This window comes from Prosopis cineraria, unplaced genomic scaffold (assembly GCF_029017545.1).
Source record: "Prosopis cineraria cultivar Desert tree isolate PC_DT_omini unplaced genomic scaffold, ASM2901754v1 PC12, whole genome shotgun sequence".
In the NCBI taxonomy this organism is placed as follows: Eukaryota; Viridiplantae; Streptophyta; class Magnoliopsida; order Fabales; family Fabaceae; genus Prosopis; species Prosopis cineraria.
This window is the reverse complement of record NW_026555343.1, coordinates 1,690,630-1,711,178: the sequence shown is the minus strand read 5'-3', so window position 1 is coordinate 1,711,178 and position 20,549 is coordinate 1,690,630. Positions and strand designations below refer to the sequence as shown.

At 33.4% G+C, this 20,549-nt stretch overlaps 3 protein-coding genes across 4 annotated transcripts; 2 read left to right on the top strand and 1 right to left on the bottom strand.

Annotated features, from left to right (window-relative positions):
- Positions 1-1,326: 1,326 nt before the first annotated feature.
- Positions 1,327-7,109, top strand: LOC129288408 (auxin transporter-like protein 2). Of its 2 annotated transcripts, XM_054924951.1 has the most exons (10): positions 1,327-1,510; positions 1,647-2,012; positions 2,298-2,523; positions 2,618-2,803; positions 2,919-3,031; positions 3,142-3,325; positions 3,406-3,503; positions 5,156-5,363; positions 5,808-6,065; positions 6,541-7,109. In XM_054924951.1, the coding sequence occupies exons 3-10, from the start codon at positions 2,344-2,346 to the stop codon at positions 6,775-6,777; spliced, it is 1,464 nt and encodes a 487-aa protein (XP_054780926.1). In that variant the 5' UTR covers positions 1,327-1,510; positions 1,647-2,012; positions 2,298-2,343; the 3' UTR covers positions 6,778-7,109. The 2 variants fall into 2 exon arrangements, with proteins under 2 accessions (XP_054780926.1, XP_054780927.1); XM_054924952.1 differs by having other exon boundaries at positions 1,327-2,012; positions 2,307-2,523.
- Positions 7,110-9,530: 2,421 nt separating this feature from the next.
- LOC129289464 (uncharacterized) lies at positions 9,531-10,266 on the top strand. Its single transcript, XM_054926231.1, has one exon. The coding sequence runs from the start codon at positions 9,612-9,614 to the stop codon at positions 10,095-10,097; it is 486 nt and encodes a 161-aa protein (XP_054782206.1). The 5' UTR covers positions 9,531-9,611; the 3' UTR covers positions 10,098-10,266.
- Positions 10,267-18,880: 8,614 nt separating this feature from the next.
- On the bottom strand, positions 18,881-19,817 carry LOC129289668 (uncharacterized). Its single transcript, XM_054926480.1, has 2 exons — positions 19,452-19,817; positions 18,881-19,330 (listed from the first exon to the last, which is right to left on the bottom strand). The coding sequence occupies exons 1-2, from the start codon at positions 19,810-19,812 to the stop codon at positions 19,038-19,040; spliced, it is 654 nt and encodes a 217-aa protein (XP_054782455.1). The 5' UTR covers positions 19,813-19,817; the 3' UTR covers positions 18,881-19,037.
- Between the last annotated feature and the right edge of the window lie 732 nt (positions 19,818-20,549).

The window sequence follows — 20,549 nt, the reverse complement described above, 5'->3', positions numbered from 1 at the left end:
TCTAGTAAATATTATTTTAAATATTAACAAATTTTTTATTCTATCACCTGATATTATGGAAAACTTGAAAATTTTATCCCCTGCTACCCATGCTAATTTAAATTCTTACTTTAATGTGAAATAACGGTGACTTGACAGATGTTTAAAAATTTCTTTTTACATATTTATTAATGCAATTGTATATTTTAAGAATTGAACTTGAAATTCAAAAATAAATTGATTCATCCTCTCAAATTGTTGAATCAAGCATCTCTCTCGTGAGTAAAGTTATATAATTTTGTTTTCCTTTTTTTTAATGAAACCATGAAAAAAAAAACTAGAAGAAAATTAACCCTGGTGCTGTCTCGCAAGCACATGAATTAGATTTATAAACAACGAATAAGGTATTTATATTAAATATGAAACCATAGTACTAATCTTATAATTAGTGCTATCAATTAGGGCCGGCCAAATCATAAAGGGCTGGTCCTTAAAGGACCAGGGCCTTAATCAAACTGACGTAAAATATAATATTACATATAATATTAAGTCTAGCATAATAATTTTAAGACAATACACATAATAACAAATTTAAGTTTCATCAAAAGTAGTAACATTATGAAAGTAACACTAATAATAATTAAATTTTGATGGCATCATTAACTAAATCTTGATGAGTTTTATTATTATCAAGATCAATATAATTTGATCCTTCTTCTTGTGGAGCTTTATTAGTGACAAAGATATTTAATTTTTCATATCTTTCTTCTTCATCATTATTATTTGCAGTGAGCGACTGAGCAAGCATGAATGTGAATATGCTATAGATGAGGGATGAAGCAGATGACTTGAGCTCTGAGCAAGGATGAGGAACAGAGTACGAGCATAGTGACAGATCGTAGAGGAAAGGAGGGTTGCTGCTATTGGTCATGGCCAAAGCTAGTTGACAGACGAAGCAAGACACAGAGGAAGGGCGACAGAGCAAGGTCACAGTTGCACTATCGCAAATCACAGACTCAGAAAGTCGACTCCGTGTGTGAAAGGTGAAATTGTGAACGAGAGCTTAAAAAAAAAAATTAAAAAGCAGACTAGAGTTTTCATTTTTTTTACTTTTTTTTATATTAATTTTTTTTAAAAAAAGTAAGAGGGCTTAAAAAATCAATCCTTTTAAGCCTTATTTATCATTTTAGACTTCAAAAATATAATTAGGTCTTGAATGTTTTCGAGATTAAAAGAAATGGCTCTATTTATAATAATTGTGGAGCGAATTGATGGAGGGAGAATCTTAACCGTTGAAGCGACTTTTTTGGGCTTATAAAGGGAAGGCCTTCCGTTCGTTTCACTTCTTACTGATCAGAACAACGTTTCGCTCGCTCATTCGCTTCGGTCTCCGTCCGAAATTCTGTGTTACCAACAAACCGAGAGACCCCCAAGAATTGATTCGGAGTTTGGAATACACAGTTAACTCAATTGTGTATTCAATATTCATCTCTCTCCCCCCACCCACCCCCACAAATTTATAGAGAAAGAGGTAAGCGCAACAAAGAGCCACAACGCAAACACATTCAAGCATTGCATAGTGCATTTGCTTAGCTAGCTGCTTCGCTCTCTGCTTTTGCTTTTAGCCATACTTAATCTATTTATTATTTACCTACTTAAATATACAGCCCCGTCTCGCAGTACCTCGTTGAACACTTTCGAGGGAAAAAGGGTCCTTTCTGTTCAGTCTCTGCAATTTCTGATATTTTCCTGCTTTTGCGTCTCCTCGCCGCTCTGGAGTTGCGGTACTTCCCTTCTCTGTGCAAATTAGTGGCGCATTAAAACGGTGGCTTTTATTGTGAAGCTCTGTGCATCATGAATGGTAAATTCTGAAGCATCACTGCTGCTGCTCCAACTGTGTCAGAGCACTTAACTAACTCAAACAAGAGGAAGGTAAAAGAATGCATTATTGAAAGCAAAGGCCATTTTGTTTTGGGAGACAGATCTGCGGTTTCCTTCTTCAACCTTTAGGAGAAAGAGACATTTCGACCGAGGTTAGTGGAAAGCGATGAGTGTATTGTGTTGGATTTTCCTGCTTGCTGTAAAACTTTTCTTATTCTGTTCTCTCTTCCCCACTTTCTTTTGGATTTGTGTGTGAGGGAATAAGAGGATTTGAGTTTATTTTTCGGTTTGTTGGGGGGAGGGGGGAGGGGAATTCGCAGTTATCTGGATCTGGGGTGGTCTTATATAGGCTTTCGTTTTCTGGGGCTGCGTTTGATCATCGTTTTTTTGTCTCATTTACTGTCGTTTATCTGTGAACATAATATATAAAATTTCAGATCCGCCAGGAGATTTGGATCCTGCCTTTCGCGTATTTCGGAGACAATGGTGCCTCAGAAGCAGGCAGAGGAAGCCATAGTCACCAACCTCACCGAAACAGAGAATGATGGAGGCACAGTGAGGGAAGAAGAGAAGGAACAAGATAACTCCATGTTCACCCTCAAGAGCTTTCTCTGGCATGGCGGCTCCGTCTGGGACGCCTGGTTCAGCTGTGCTTCAAATCAGGTACATATCTATCGCTAAAAATACCCATTTCCCCAACTCACTTTATTTTTATCTCCCAATTCTCTAATTATTAGCAAAATCTTGCCGTTTACAGGTAGCTCAAGTTCTCTTGACGCTTCCCTATTCCTTCTCCCAACTGGGGATGCTTTCGGGTATATTGCTGCAAGTATTTTACGGCCTAATCGGAAGCTGGACCGCTTATCTAATCAGTGTCCTCTATGTGGAATACCGTACCAGAAAGGAAAAGGAAAACGTTAGCTTCAAAAACCATGTCATCCAGGCAAGTAGATGACTCCATTTTTTTATTTTTGCCTTCTCGTCGTGAAGATTCTAATTCCTAAATCACCAAGCCTTCCCAAAAAAAAAATCACACTTTTTTCTGGGTGGGATTTCAGTGGTTCGAAGTGCTTGATGGATTGCTGGGTCCGTATTGGAAAGCAGTGGGGCTGGCCTTCAACTGTACTTTCCTCCTCTTCGGATCCGTGATTCAGCTCATAGCTTGTGCAAGGTATGAGCTTAATTTGCCTCCATTCCCGATCCTCAGTTGGTTGATCTGAAGTGGATATTAATTCTTCCAATTGAAACAAAATTTCATGCCGGCGTTTGGATTCATGGCAGTAACATCTACTACATAAACGACAAATTGGACAAACGAACTTGGACATACATATTTGGAGCTTGCTGTGCAACCACTGTGTTCATACCATCGTTTCACAACTATCGAATCTGGTCATTTCTGGGTCTGGGAATGACCACTTACACGGCTTGGTATCTAACAATAGCAGCGCTTGTTCACGGCCAGGTTTGTTACTATTCATAATGAATAGCGACGGAGAAACTGTACATGTACGAAAAAGATCTTATGGTGATTTGGTGTCGCAGGCAGAGGGGGTGACTCACTCGGGTCCAACGAAGCTGGTGCTGTACTTCACCGGAGCAACTAATATACTATACACGTTTGGTGGGCACGCCGTTACTGTGTAAGCTGAATCGAATTCCGTTATTTGTTTTGGCTGCATAATTCTCCTTTGTTTCCGTCGCGCGTTTCTCTTTCTTCAGTGTCTACACGGCTTCTCTTCGCAGCTTTTGCCTGCCATCTAGGATTACCAGACCCACATCACAGACAACATCATGCATTTTTCACTTTTCTTTACCATTGTAGCTTTATCATTTAAAAATTTTCAAGTCTTGGTGTTTTTTACCATGGGCAATTAATGTTGTAAAAAAATTTCACCTCCCTTAGTAAGCAATTCCTTTAAAAGGTTCACATTTTAAAAATATAAAAGTTCATCCATTACCAAAAAAGTTTATATTATAAAAAATTATATATATATATATATATAAAAGTTTAGCCCGAACCCAAAAATATTCATGAATGTGTATCATATGGTGAATTTACATCTAATGCAAACATGGACAGTAAAGTCGTAAAAAAATAAAATTAATTATAGTTAGATCTTGAAATTTTTTTTTAAAATATAAGTTGTAAATTGTTTCTCTAGTCTAACATATAGGACATTTTCGATCCGCTAATGTTGGTAAAACATGTAGGACACTTTGATTAATTTTATTTTGAGGGTAAGCAAGGAAAAAAGTGAATATTATTATTTTTTTAGATTAATATATGATTTGAATTGTGAACAGGTTTAGGAGCTATTTAAAGCCTAAACTTTTTAAAAGGTGTATTCTAAATCCTACATAATTAAAATTGGGATAATTTTGTCTCGTTAAATTTCAACAAACCTTTATCAAATTAAGGTTTAATGTATTGTTTTTTTCAAATTTCATTTTTCCTCTCTCTCCTACTTTTATTTAGTGAAAATTACATTCTAATTTGATGGACATTAATGATAGGAGTGAAATTGACTTAATTTTAATTGTTTAGGATTTAAAATATATTTTTTAAAAGTTTAGGGTTGAAATCAGGGTTCAAATTGCATATTAATTTTTTTTTTCTTTTACAAACATCCTTGTTAATTATAGGATAGAGAGAGATTATATAAGAAAGAAAATAAAAATAATTATGATAGATTAATTTTATTTGGAAGGTAAGCATGGAAACTAATAATAATTTTTTACCCATTTAATGATAAAAATCACTTCTAATTACTTTTGTTAATTATTATGAAGGCGTTCAGAAGTGTCCTATATTATTTATTCAGAAAGTTACAAATAAAAATTCTAATTATTTTAGATTTTAAATGTTTTATTTATACTTAAAACTTTTAAATTTATGATTATTTAAATGATATTTATAATTTTTTTTTCCTAAAAAAATTTTGTTGGGACTTCATCGCTATCAACTATTTTTTAAATCTTACTGTGACCTTCTCCTTGTCAATCAACATATTCCTAGGACATGAAATTTCGTTTAGACACAATAAATATAACATATTTTATTAATTTACCCTATCCTTTCATCCTTGTTATTTGTTTTGATGGGGTAGGTAAACGGTGGAAAAATATCTTACATTCGGAAGTCAATATAAAATAAACGGTTGTAGTGATAAAAAAGAATAAAGTGAAGGATATGTGAATTGACCAAAACAGCAGATCACATGAAATATAAATACAGATAGAGACATAAGAAAGAAATGAATGAATTGGTGGGATGATAGTGTGAACTGTGCAGGGAGATAATGCACGCCATGTGGAAGCCACAGAAGTTCAAGTACATCTACTTGCTGGCCACTCTCTACGTCTTCACTCTCACTCTTCCGTCCGCCTCCGCCGTCTACTGGGCCTTCGGCGATCAGCTCCTCACCCACTCCAACGCTTTCTCTCTCCTCCCCAAGTCCCGCTTCCGTGACGCCGCCGTCATCCTCATGCTCATCCACCAGGCCTGTCCCCTCCCTCTCTTCCTTCTCTTTATTTACCTTTTATTCATTTTAATCTTTTTTTTTTTAAATTTTAAACTAATGTGGGGACGAGGGTAGGGGCCGGCAGTGCATAATAAAATTATATATTAACCATTGGGCCTCTTTGTTTCCTGTTATTTAATATGGTTAAATTTGTGTCATTTTGTAGCTTGGATTTTTCTCAGTTGTCTTTGTTTGGTCAATTCACATGCAAAAACATACTTGATTTATTCGAGTCTCGTTTAATAGCAAGTGAAGAGTCAGTCATACATGCTTTCCATCTATATCTATCTAAAAATGAAACTGTCAATGGTTCAAGTCCAAATGTTATATTCGGACACCCTGCTTTGAAATAAGATGATATACATGCACGTATATATGAAGATGAAGTGTGAGATTGAATGAAAAATTGGAATGTGGAAACAGTTCATAACATTCGGGTTCGCGTGCACGCCACTGTACTTCGTGTGGGAGAAGGTGATAGGGATGCATGACACCAGAAGCATATGCCTCAGAGCACTGGCCAGGCTGCCCATCGTCATCCCCATCTGGTTCTTGGCCATCATCTTCCCCTTCTTCGGCCCCATTAACTCTGCCGTCGGCGCCCTCCTCGTCAGCTTCACCGTCTACATCATCCCTTCCCTCGCTCACATGCTCACCTACAGAAAAGCCTCCGCCCGACAGGTATCTCCTTCATCTTCTTTTCCTTTCATTCAAGGCTATGCTTGTCATTTCGCATTCCCCCCATTACCTGCTGTTTGGTGGGGACTGGGGACTGTCAGGTTTTATATATTTTATGCACACACGATAGTGCTAGTAACTAAAAGTGGTATGGACATAGAGAGAGAGAGAGAGAGAGAGAGAGAGAGAGAGTTCAAAAAAGTGGAGAATGAGAGAGGACGCAGCAAGTGAACAAAAGCATGGAAGCCATGGATATGGAAATATTACGAGAAGAATAGAGGCTGGTGGGACGTCGTTTTCGTTTAGTTATTCGCAACAGTTCAATTATTGTACCGTGCGCTCTCTTTAGCTGGCCTTGTTTGACTCATCTCCCTCTCATTTCCAATAATTCACTCCCATTTATTGACTCCTTTGAGATATGAGGAATTTTGCATTGCATGCATCGGTTTGTTTAAATTTTGTGCCTTTGTTTCTGCAGAACGCAGCAGAGAAGCCTCCCTTCTTCATGCCGAGCTGGACCGCAATGTATGTCTTCAATGCCTTCGTTGTGGTTTGGGTCTTCGTGGTTGGATTTGGGTTCGGAGGATGGGCCAGCATGACCAATTTCATCAAGCAAATTGACACGTTCGGGCTCTTTGCCAAGTGCTACCAGTGCCAGCCGTCAGGGCTGCCGCCGCCCAAGGCGGCACCGCCCCCCCACGCACGTCATCTCTGAACGGAGGTGCTGGTTGGCCCGTCTCAACATATGGAAGTTGTACCCTTGAAAACTGCCGTCTTACAGTTACCATATTTTGTATCATACATGGGGAATAGTAGTGATACTTCCCCTTTTTCATTTCACGTGTGTTGCGCTTTTTTTCCCTCCCGGGTTATATTCAATCCTTTTTTTTTTTTATTACTATATAGTAATTTTTTAACTTGTTAGTTGATGATGAAAAGAAATAGTGTGTCTAGTGGTTGTGATTTTCTTTGCTATATAAATGCATGGGTTAATGCATTCGAAAGAAAAACACTTATAAATGATGTAGTATTTTCTTTTCTCTTTCACTTTTTGTTTTTGTTTTGTTTATTTTTGGGTTTTGTTGGGGAAATCTTATAAAGATTTCGTTGCCATTTTGTTTCTTTTCTTGTCATGCCATTATTGCTTTGCATGCTTCCAAAATCAAATTATGCCTTCATGATCGTACAATTTGCAATAACACGACGGATCACCAAGAATTTTACTCTCTAATTTTATTTTCAAAAAAACATAATTAGTCAAAATTACCGACATAAATCGTCTAATCATATGGTATGTCAATATTTAAGGAAAAGGAGTAGTATTGTTCTTAACTTTAAATATTTTTAAAAAAATCTGATTTATATCGATTATGGAGAGGGGGGTTTTATGTTAATATTTCTCTCTCAAATTTAAGGGGAAAAAAATCTAAATAAGTTGAATGAATGAAATATTAAAAAAATGGTATATAAATTAAACTGAAATTCCTCCGAGAATCTGGGTTGGTTCACGAATCACTCAAAAAGAAGGGGGGAACAGATAGAAATGGGGGGATGGACCTACAAACATTCACATGGGGTTGCATGTGGGTGGGATGTATTGCTGGTCATGTGCCCATTCTTAACTATTCTATTTTTTATAATACTCTTCTTTTTTCTTTTCTTTTTTTTTTTGTTATATTCACAAATCATAATGCATGAACCTCTCTCCCTTTAACTTGTTTGTTCCTATCGGTTTATCCTTATTCCCATTATTATTATTATTATTCCTTTTCTTTTGCCAGAAATTTCAAATTCATGATACACATTTTCTATATTTTCTATATTTCATATTGGCTAAAGAGAGCAAATCTACGTTGGAGAGAGAGCGCGCGAAGCTAAATCAATACACATTGAACAAATCCTCGTTAGTGTATGCATAGAGAGGAGCATGGAGAATTTTTAAGTAGACTCTCATACAGTCCAATGAAGTAAACAATTAATGAAAAATTATCAATTAATTTATTTGCATGAAAGTAGTCTTTATTTTCTGAAATTTTACTTTATTTAATTTAATTATTGTATAATTAACTACTGATATAGTATGCACCACTCTCAAGTGTCAACTGAGCATGCACCGTATGGGTTTTTTTTTTTTTTTAAAAAGTTCCCATATAGTTTACACGTGGCAAACAAACTGTGAGGCCAATCCAATAACAGCCCAGAACCCCAAATTGTTCGCCGCAAGCCCAAATGAGAAGTTACTGGACTTTTCTAATGATGACCCAAACAATGTTCCAATATGAAAACAACAATCCACACCCGAGTGAAGCGTGTTGTCACAGTCACCTAGATTAATATTTACTTTTTTTTTCCTTTACCAAAAAAAAAAAATCTATTATCAATGGTGATTGAGTGTAGTGGAATAGGTTATTTATTCACGACATGATGAACTAATATTCATATTCTTATTAAAAGAGATGCCCATATTTAATACTTAGTGGTGCCATGAAGAGGATTGCTTCTAATAGTATAATAGATGTAGTAAAAAAATATTTACTTGTTTCTAACGGCAAAAATAACCAAGTAGGTGAAGCATCTTAATTAAATGACAACCAGGTATTTCAGTAATCTGTTCTAGTTATATTGCTCAAAACGTGTCAAATGTGAAAACTCAGAATGCGAAAAGTGCAAGCTATTTCTTCCCCCTCTATTTAGTGTTTTTAGCGTGTTATATTATTATTAGATATACGATTAACAGTTATTCTTCTCGTTTTTTTTGTTTTATTTTTGTGTTTTTTTTCCTTATGACTATAATCAAAACAATTTGTGATTTTTTCTCTCTTCAAGTCCCGGTTGATTTATTTTTTTATTCTATATTTTTTATTGCCAGCATTTATTTCCTGGTATCTGGTCGTAGTTATACTGGGCCTCCAACTAATTTAGGTAGATTTAAACAGTATAGTTGTATATTCAAAGTTCCAACCTAAAATTATTGTTTCAGCTATAGTATAACTTCCTATCCGGTTGGGTTATTCTACGTAACTTTGTAGATGTTAAAAACAAGAAGCAACTGTAAAAAAAGAGAGAGAAGAAATGGATGAAGAGTAGTAGGATGCTGTATTTAAACTCAAAATTTCAAAATTCAAATGTACAGGTTATTTTTTTATTTTATATTAATTATTAAATTTAACTTTAATTAATACAAGACTTGTAATGACCTCAACTCAAGCAGTCCCTTACCAATAGAGTTAGCTTTCAAATACATGGCAGATTAATACCAAACATGATTAGAATTTTGACATCTAATCTAAGTGCTGACAAATTCACAAAATTCCAAACCCGCATAGGGTTTATGGTGGTACGGTGGAGCAGTTGGGTGAACCACTTCAGCAGCAGTAGTCCAATTTGCTCAACCTCCACCCAACTACCTTCCTCTTATTCTCTTCTTAATCATTATATATATATATATATATATACAGCCACCCCCACCCGCACCCACCCCACACCCAAAAAAAACCATAAGGCCTTCAGATCTTAAAGGTTTGAATCACTAATCAACATTACACCAAAATGGCGAGCCGCAAATCAATAACAGAGGAGCGTGCAGGAGCAGAGATCGTGTATGGCTCAGAAGAATGCTATCGCCACTCCGTAGAGCTCCTGGAAGAACTAGGGTTTCCTCGAGGGGTGCTTCCATTGCAGGACCTGGTGGAGTGTGGTAGGGTTCGAGAGACAGGCTTCGTGTGGATGAAGCAGAAAGGTCCGTACGAGCACATGTTCGAGGCCACCAACACGAGGGTGAGCTACGCGGCGGAGGTGACTGCCTACGTCGAGAAGGGGAAGATGAAGAAGATGAGTGGGATTAAGAGCAAGCAGATGTTCGTGTGGGTTCCTATCACGGAGATGAGCCTCGACGACGACACGAATGCCACTAAGATACTGTTCAAGACTCCGATGGGAATCGGAAAGTCTTTTCCGATCACTTCCTTCATGACCGACCAGGAAAAGGACAAGTACCTTCAAAACATGAACAATGGCACTAAATTAATTCTCTGAGCTCCCAAACTATACTGGCGGTTCCTTCATATGTTTGGGATCGGCCAATAATTTGAAATGCTTTATTTATCTTTAATCGATTATTACTATAATTTTATTGAGAGTTAAAATAAATTTATGTGATCTGTATTCTTATTCAGAAATATAATTATTTGACTATTTTTGTTTATTGTATTTTTTGGATAAGTCTGAAAGCAATTTTTGTTTATTATATTACAAATAAAATCAATGTTTTATACTTCATTGATAATTTTATTTTGCCTTAAAATCATGGGAGAATGACATTAATCCAAAATATCAATTTGATGATAGTTAGGTCCTTAAAGAAGGGGGTGCTTCCTCTGCCCACCAATTCATTGGTTTTTTTGGAAATTTTGAGAATTTTTTTTATTTTGCTTATAAAAAATGTACAAATTAATGTTAAACCCATATTTTAAGTACTTTTCAATTTTCCCCCATATAGTAGTTTTTGGATTTTTTGTTGTTGTCAAGTCTTTGATTTTTTTTTTTGAAAACATAAAATAAATATTGATTCAAACAGTTTTGAATTGAAAGTTATATTTAAAATTTGAATAATTTATTTGTAATTGAAATTTATTGCATTTATAATTATCTGAATCAATATTTATAATATATTTTCTAGAAAATTTTATCTGAAACTTAATAGTCTTACGTTGATCTTGTAAGACCTAATGGTCATTCTCTCTAAAAATATGGTAAAGATTAACTTTCAACGGTCATTCACCTCTAATAATGTTGGTCATTATTCTCTAGAGATTATTGGTATAATTCAAAGTTTCAACATGTGCAACCAACTAAATCTACACAGGGTCCATGTGTTTATTGATTGTGGTGAGGCAATTAACCTCCTTACTAGATCTAATGGCAAGCAACCTTTATTAGAGGTATGATTGAACAAGCTAGAGATTGTTTGACTTATTTTAGAATAATATCTTTGAACTTTATGTATAGAGAGGCAAATTTTTGTGTTCATTTTGGATTTTATGGAGAGTTTTTATGTGCTTTTAGTCAACTACTATCTTTTTGTCAAGAGATGACGGATAATGAAAAGATTAGGTCTTCTATTGTAACTTCATTAATTTTGTATCATGTTTTGGATTTATGTTCCCTTGCATATTAAAAAAATTGTAGTAAATACAAATTTTGGTGATATTTGGATTGTAGAATTTTTTTTTTAATTTTAGTGTATTAATGTTTAATTTTAGAAATTGCTCAGTAAATGAACACACACAGAGGCACTTAAACTGAAATTGGCCTTTGAATAGAATACAACCAAAAACAACTTATACAAATTAGTTCAGCTAATAAGGATTTTATTTATAACTTACAAGATTATATATTCAAATCTTACTATCAATTTGACCACCTTGTTGGTGAGTAATTCCTAAATATCTCTATAAATGCTTTTCAAGTTTGGAAGCATATCCTAATCTGGGTGATTCCACCAAATTAAACTAGTATGAATCACAGAATGGAACCAAGAAAATATTTGGAAAGGTAGCTAAAAAATAGTGCATTATGGCATTAAAGAAACCTAAACAGATGACCAGATAGGAATTAGGAAGAAATTTAATAGAGTTTATAGGTACTGCAGAGGATGATCTACATAAAACGTTTCACACTTTTACAGTTCTAGCGCGTTCCCCAAAAACATATAAAACCCCTTTTTTTATAATAAAGAGGGCTAAGCCCAATTACAAAAAGAAACTAAACAGCGTTTGGAGATTGAGACCCCATAGCCTCCTTATGCATAATGTCCTCGAGGTTAAAAAAGGAACAGAATCAAAAAAATCAGATCCATCTATTCCTCTTTTTGCCAACGTGTCCGCAACATAATTCTGATCACGAGGGACATAATTAATCTCCACCTTCCAGTTGCAGAGCAACATATTAGATGTTTCCAGCAAGGCCAAACTGCAAGAAGTTCGCTCCTTGCGTTCTTCCTGGAGAAAATCTACAAGCACTCTTCCGCCTCATAATATAAAACCTTTAGTTTAGCTTATTTTTTTTTAAAATTTCAAGTGCATGTTCTGAAGCAGTGAAGTTTGATGAGCGTAGCCCAACTAATCTGCTAAAGCCTGCATTTATTTGTAGCCCAATACATTGGTTTTTGAAGTATGAAAGACTTCTTGGGCTAAAACCTTTGTGAGGCCCAAGAGTTGTTCTCATAAAGGTCCTCAAGATGCAAAATCCAATCTTGTTGGTAATTCTGCTAATGTCTCCCTCCGATGGCAGATAGATATTTCTTGCGTGCATTAAGCTTAGTTTTTGAATTTACAATATTTAAGTCTTGAACCCTGTTTTAAGAAAATCGAATTCCTTCTTTGATCCAACAGTCATAAAATAGGGTTTTTAATTATGTAATTGTAAACAATGGTTTTGAACCAAATAATGACAGCTAGAACATGCAATTAAATAATTTCTAAAATATATAAAACCTTCCGTACTTTAAGACATTTGCTAATGACCCATTCATCTTTTAACATTTCAAACTAATTTTTCCAACTTTTAATCTTGTTTTTCAAAGCCTCCTCCCATTAATTAACTCTATGATATTATTAACAAAGTTTGCCATGTTACATAAATGAAATACACATGACACATGCTATAAAAAATATTAATTTTTTTTAACACAATTTAAGTAGGGGAAAAGTGTAATTTTGCTTTTAAATGATACTCTTATTTTTTTTAATTGAATTACATTGTTTTTTGTTATCACAGTAGAAGAGAAAAATTATAATTTTATTATTCTTTATCAATGAAAAAAATATTTTATCCTAAACAAATGAAAAAAATATCTAAAAGTTGCCATTGATAATAATTATATAAATAACAATTTATTTTTTAATATAAGAAAATTATGCACAATTGATAATAAAAAATGGATAAATAGTATAATTTTTACACATTTATTATTTTCTTAAATAAAATGTCATTTTGATCTTAATCTAATATGACAAATTCTAATAATAACATAATAGAGTAAGTAATGGTTAGGGCTTTTAAAAAAGTAAAATTAAAGATTATAGGGATTGATTTTGAACGTTTAATTATAAAAAAATTATATATAACTATCTGAAAATTTAAAAAAAAAATTTATGTATTTTAATCTTAAATAATTGTACCAAACAATGAGGCGCGTAGATCCCAACCAATTAGTGTAAAAATTATTAGAATCTAGAAACTCCAGGTCGTGCTTTTATTTTATTTTATTTTCATTTTAAACCCGCGCCATATATATGACGTCACTTCCACAAGGTCAGCATCTCAAATCTCAACCGTCATTGATTAAGAAAAGTAAGTGCTACTCGGGGACCACAATATAAGATGTTTTTTTTTAAAAAAAAAAAATTCTGATCTAAAATATAAAATATTAAATAATTTTTACATTTATTTATTCAATTATATTTCCACTTCATTTATTATTCCTTTTAAAAAATTATGCATTAAAATTTTAATTATTATTATTATGTCTCTTATATAAGATACATAATTAGAGTATAAATAGACAAGTGTGAATATTTTTAAGAATTTAAGATGTCAATTAATATTATTTATAAGTTGTGAATTGATTAACTATGACTTATATTAGTTTGGAAGGAATACATTGATTATTAGTTGTAATTAATATCTGAAAAATTTGTGATACTTTTTAAAAAATATCCCAACTATTTAATGACTCAAATTTAACGCATAGATATAAAAAATGTTGCAATAAATAAGATTATACATTATGGAAAAGAAAACATTAATATAAGAGACAAAAGAAAATGAGATCTTATATTTAAAATCAAATCAAAATTCTCAAAACAAAAAACCTTATATTTAAGACGAAAGGGAGTATTAAACGTGTGGTTCATGTGAATGCATATTAATTGAGAATACTTTATTAATTAGGTGAGATTAATTTAAATTCTTGAGATGAGAATAAGTCAACTTGTTTGTCCAATGATGGGAGCTAGTTAGAGCAAGTAAATAATGTAAAATGATTTAAAGCCCTAAGCTTACGTTTTCATGATTGTTAAATAAGGATTTGTTAGCCGAGGTGGATTGCATCGACGGTGGGAAAGTGGGGAACGTGTTTGTGTGAATAAGGAGTGTATTATGTTGATAATAGATGCTGATCTTTTTTTGAAACATCGATATTACGTTTGTCCTCTTCTGGCTCAAATTATAAAAGACTTCTAATTATTATTTTACGTAATAATTTTTTCTTTACCTTCATGAAAATTGATATTGTTTTCCCTTTTTTGCTTTTAATCCTGAGTAAGAAGAAATATTTAGTGAGATGATATTTCACAATGCCCACCTTAATCAATACAAGGTTAAATTTGTAAAAATAATATTAAAAAAATACTAAGTGTCGTATATTTTTGGAATAAGAAAAACATAATTTTAAATTCCTGTATTTTATTCATGTTTTGTTATTGATTCCTGTACATTTTTTCAATGTTTTTGGTTATAGAGGTACCTAAATAATGAAAAATGCAGGGATCAAAAGTACAAAAAAAAAAATATAGAGACTAATAATAAAATACGAGCAAAGTACATGATCTAAAGTTATGTTTTTTTTTTGGACTAAGTTAAATTAAAAAAAATGTATATCTTACAATTTGAATTGGAAAGAGTACTTGTTAATAGAAGAAATGAGAAAGAAAAAGGAAAAAAAGATCAAATAAAAGATTAGGTCCCTGTGGCACAAATCTGGGAAAAATGGTATATGATTTGCTACTCTCTAGAGAGGATTCCTTTGAATTGTTTTTCTTAATTTAATACTTATAAAATTCAGTTTTCTTTCTCAAAAAAAAGTTAAAAAGAAGTCAACTCATAACTGACATATAATTAACTGCTATATAATCAGATAAATGGGTATTTGAGTATTGACAACTTGTCTATTAAATATTGATAAATCATAATTTGACATTAATAATTTGAAGTGTTAAATTTCACAAGTCATAATTATTTTTAATTTTACCCCTAACCTAATCCTTCTTTATAAGAAAGGAAGATACATGCACCTACACATACAAGCATGAACTTAAAAATCTTTTTAAGAGAGGGAAGTGGTATTGCCACTAAAACAACCGACCGTTGACACAAGTAATAATTATTTGACAAGTCTGTGAATGAGCAGTACAAGATTAACAAGTCATTTGCTCAATTTTAACAACTTCATTATAGGGATTTAAAAACAACACTTTTGAAATTAACTAAGGGGACAGGCTATGGATTCAAATTCCCTAGTCACCTTAAAAATGTTGAACATCGTGTCACCCTAGAGCTTCGGCATCAATCTAGCCACCGACGCGGTTAATTTGTTTTTTTTAATGGGACTAGGATTTTAGTAATTGACACTCAAAATTTTATTATGAATAAAGACCTTAGGCATATAATGGTTTTTCTGAATGCCCTACCACCACCATCAAAATATTTAAACAAGACTAAAAGCAACTGCAAATTTCAGATGAAGATAAAAAAAGAAATTTAAATTCTAACTAGTCAAAGCCCATGTTTCATGTTCTGTGGTAGCCATGAGAGGATGGATTGATGCACACTATACTGTGAACATGGCAAAAAAAAAAAAAAATTACATTCATCTTTCACATAAAAAAATTAATTATTATAAAATTTATTAATAATTAAATTAATTAAGGTCATTGTCAATGCAATATCTTTAGCCTTAGTTCAGTTGTTAATGATACAATAATTAATTTTTTTATAAAATTTTAATATAATTCTCAAAAAGCAGCAGCAGCAACAGCTAGATTTGGGACGTGTCCGGTCTTCCCTATTACATTCCCTAATACCTAAAATCTCAACCCATCATTTAGGGGAATTAGATGAAATTTCTCTGACAATTACCTTAAATTAATAAAGGTTTGATATTTTAGGCATTACAAGAGGCAGCAAAGAGCGCAGCAGATAACCCAATTCCCAAAAGAATCAACCTTCACCAGAATAATTAATCTCCCCATCATCTTCTTCGGTGACACCAGAACTCGCGATGCCACCTCCATCCCCTGCCTATTAGATGTGTGTGTGATAGTCTCACATTGTGTAATTAGAGATTTAACCACAACTATACAAGTGTATGGTAAGTGCTTCCAAAAAGTAGCTTAAACTATTTTTGTATAAATGATCGGTTTTACTTTGTGATTAATGTAAAACTCTGACACTGACACACTACCTACTTCCCTGGTTCTTCTAACCTACTGCCAAAAAAAAAAAACAAAAGAAAAAAGAAAAAAGGTTTTGTTCTTTATCAGAATTTTAGATCTATGCTTCAGATTGTTTGGCCAAAAAATAAAGATTTGAGTCATAGATCTGATTTGTATATTGTTGTTGTGTGTGTTACAGAGTATGCAGTGCATGCAAAATAAATCAAAAAAATAAAATCTATAAAAATCGAATTCCAAAAGGACTACTGAACACTAATCTAGAAAATTTTTTTTTAAAAAATCACTAGTCCAGAGAGGTTTGCATTTTGATTTTATTATATTATATTTCGAGTAGCGTTACTCCGATCGTTCAGTCAATAATGCGCGCCCCATAAAAAAGAGTAGAAATGTTAATGTGAACGCTTGGCTGACTATATAGGCTGATAATATAATATCATTAACAAAGAATAGATGATGAGCAACTAATTAAAGTGCACCAGTAGTTGCTGATTATTAAAACACAAGCTATTGTTTAAATTATATTATTACAAATTTGCAGAGATCTGTACACCTAAGTGAAGATCATCTCCCCAAAGTCAGCACTGAAATGGATTTTGTTTATTTTTTGAGATGAGATTCTTCAAACTCGATCGATTAACTCAACAATGGCATACTGTCGGCAAAAAAAAAAATAAAATAAAATAAAGGCAGAGTAGAATAATTGGGTCGTAGCAAATAAACAACCTATGGTGACAATTCCGGTTGAAATATTAATCAGATCCAATGCTTCATGTTCTGCAACTGGATTGATATATACTATGAACATGCAATCAAAATCCAAATCACAGTCATGCACGCATATCTCTTGTTAGGAAGAGGCGCAAAGCTTGGAAATGGGAGAAAGGAACAAAAATACACTAAAGAAAGTAAAAATACACTAGCTCTCAACTCAAAACAAATCAAATAAGCTCAATTTTATGAGTCATTCATTATATATTAATTAGTCATATGAAGTTCAATTTTATCTTATATAAAATTTCTCACGTTGACTTAAATTTATTCATATTTAAACAACATTAAATTAGTGTTTGGTTGAAGGGAAGGAGAAAATAGATTTTAAAAAATTCTCCCTCCCCTTTATCTTACCAAACAAGGTAATGAAAGCTCCTTCCCTCCCCTCCCCTCCCCTCCCCTTGTCCTAATTTTCTCCCCAAATTGAAGGGATTTCCCCCTCCCCTCCCCTCCAACCAAAGGGAAGGTGGGGGGAGGAGGGGGGGAAGGTTTTGAAAAGGGAAGGTGAGGGGAGAGGAGGGGAGGGAGAGAAGAAGGAGGGGGGGATTCTTTTGGAGTTTTTGGTTGGTTGGAGGGGGGGGGGGGACTCCAAACCCTCCCCCCCTCCTCCTCCCCTCCCCTTACCTTCTCTCACATCCTCTTCAACCAAACAAAGTTTAAGGGTGAGCAAAACCTAATGAAATTGATTAAACCAAACCAATCCAATTAAAATTGCATATAATTGATCATTAATACGGTTTGGTTTGATTTTATAAATTAAAACTAAATGGTTTTATTTAAGTTATAGTTTTGCCTTTTGAAATCTTAACCATATCTTTTTATATTTTTAAGTATATTTTTTATACTTGATATTAAACTTTAATTAGTGTTTATTATTTTTAAATTTTAATCTCAACTAAAATCCAGCCCAAGCCCAGAAAACTAATAGAATCCCTTATCCTACTTTTCTCAATTTAATTTGCTAATTGCTTTTGGAGTAAAAGATGGCTCAGATTAAAGAGAAGTGTATTGTCGTTGCTAACTAATGAGAGTCATATACATTATGACTTGCCTCTGAAGCATCTTTCCTTTTTATTTATTTAAAATAAGTTTTTTTTATTATAGACATTAAGATAATTTGTAATGAAATTTAACTCATGTCGATGTTATTTACAATGCGCATATTCTACTGTTTATAAATAACAACATTTGAATATTTTTATTTTTGATATGATATTAATTTTCATTCATAAATAATAAATTTAAGAATGTGACTTGATGTTGGAATAAAAGGAAAAAAAGTTAAAAAAATATTGAAACTTGATTCATGTATGAACCAAACCGAACCAAGTTGCCTAAAAATCAAACCAAATTGACCTTAATGAAAAACCGATCAAATGTCAGTTTTTGTGCAAACCAATTGATTTAGCTTGGTTCACATTTTAATTAAAATCGAATCAAACCATACCTTTAATTACCTTTAGACAACATACTATTTTCAATTCATATGCAATAGACTTCACACTGTCTTACTTAACTTCATTGTATATATGGTCACTGAAGATGTTAGCTCAATGATTCTAGCTACCAAAGCGTATCCCTTCAATAAAGGGGGTTGCTTTCAACTTCTTTTTTTCTTCACTACTTCATTAAAAATCTGATCTGTTTAAATTAAATTTACACTTTTAAGAATTATCAAATCTAAATTATTAAATCTCATAGTGGTTCCTCCTCTGTTCTCTTCTATAAAAGAGGAAAGCCAACTCCCATCAATAGTGGTTAAAGATTAATATATGCCCCAAGTACTCTAATTGAATATGAATAGCCAAAGAATAGGAAAATAGAGCCCTCTTATTCATATAGCAGAAGCCAGAAACTTCTTACACACAGAAGATTGAACAAAAGAGAGAGAACTAGTAGAACATTATTGAAACATTGGAAAGGTAAATTAAAGCTTTATCATTTGCGAGTTGCAAATGCAGACAGTGAATTAGAGGGCTTCACTAAACGATTTTTGGCTCTCTGAGAGTAGTTTCAGCCCCTTGTTGATGATGTATTCGGCATCAAACAACACCTTTGCTGCCTCGACGGCCTGTTCCATGGCGGTTTCAGATTTAGAATCATCAGATGAGGAACTCGTGCGCTTCAAAAGATACACCGCACCAACCATCTCTATCCCCTCACTGATTGTGGGCTTCTCAATACGGCACAGATCTTTCAGCCGCCGCTTCACTATACTCTCTCGGTGAGCCTCATTTATCAGGTACGTCACTCCAGTTTCGTCTACCGCAGATTCCACGCGTCATATATCATTTGAAGTTCAGTAAGCGAATGCCAAAGAAGAAGAAGAAGAGGGTATGATCATATATAAATTGCACGCACACATTAGAAAACGACGACTCACCAGGTGAGAAAGAGAGGCTGCTGCTGCTGTTTGCACAGAGAGCCAGGGATTTAGAAGAGTCTTTGCTTTTAATGGACGGCGGAGATTGTCCGTCATGAACAGAACTGGTTATACTACCGGGAGATGATGGAAGCGATTTGTTCTGAGGATCTCCGGAATGAGCCGTTTTAAGCCTCTTATTATCTGCGCCATTATCTTCGTTTCCATCCAGCGTTCCGTTCACTAAGTTCTCGCATTCATTGATTTTTCTTTTGCGTTCATCGTCTCTTGTAGAAGGGCACATTGGTCGTCCCTCAAATTCAACCTCCAATATGATGTCAGACCCTCTCTCAAGTCTGCCTTTTATGCCGACACTTTTCATCTCACTTCACCAGGTCATCCCTATAAATAAAATTAAACTATCATTTAATACAATAAATTAAAAAACTTGGACCGATCGAGTGTTATAAATTCACACTGCTGCCACGTGTGGCATGATAACACGATTGATTAAGCATCAAATCTCATAGATCAAATCATTTCAGGTCACAAATTAGATTAGTGGTTGATTTGAATTTTTGAGGGCTAGGGGACAATATGCATGATAGATATTTTGATTGTGAAGATTATTTTAAATATTTGAAAAAAATATCTCAATAATTTTCAAGCACTAATAAAATTTAATTATTATAATTGAGACATTGAATGGGTAGATTTGGATCAATCCGAATCCAAATTCTTAGTTAAGTTATACTCTTATTAGTTATTTTGCGATTCTTACATGTCTAAAGATAAATTCTTTGGTGCACAATCAGTAGTGCATATGTTCTCTCCAATAAAAAATAAAGATACATCAAGTCACATTATTTTTAGTTAATGCACAAAATGTTTCCAAAATCCAAACTGTGTTATGTGCTTTAATGTCCTTTTCTTTTTATTGTTCGTTCTTTTGTGGTTTCTTTGTCTTGGTTTTCTCGTTTTTCATGACATTGCTATTTTTTAAAGAGAAAACACAATCTTTAATCTTTATAATTTCATCCGATTTTGTTTGTAGTTTTTGTAGTTTTTTTTGATGCTTTCAATTTCTATAGTTTTAAAAAGATTACATAACCTTTGTTT

Coding starts and splice junctions, on each gene's coding strand:
- LOC129289668 (XM_054926480.1), bottom strand. CDS start 19,812: ATGAAAAGTGTCGGCATAAAAGGCAGACTTGAGAGAGGGTCTGACATC. Junction 19,331..19,451: donor CAGCCTCTCTTTCTCACCTG/GTGAGTCGTCGT, acceptor AATCTGCGGTAG/ACGAAACTGGAGTGACGTAC.
- LOC129288408 (XM_054924951.1), top strand. CDS start 2,344: ATGGTGCCTCAGAAGCAGGCAGAGGAAGCCATAGTCACCAACCTCACC. Junction 3,032..3,141: donor CAGCTCATAGCTTGTGCAAG/GTATGAGCTTAA, acceptor GATTCATGGCAG/TAACATCTACTACATAAACG. Junction 3,504..5,155: donor GGTGGGCACGCCGTTACTGT/GTAAGCTGAATC, acceptor TGAACTGTGCAG/GGAGATAATGCACGCCATGT.
- LOC129289464 (XM_054926231.1), top strand. CDS start 9,612: ATGGCGAGCCGCAAATCAATAACAGAGGAGCGTGCAGGAGCAGAGATC.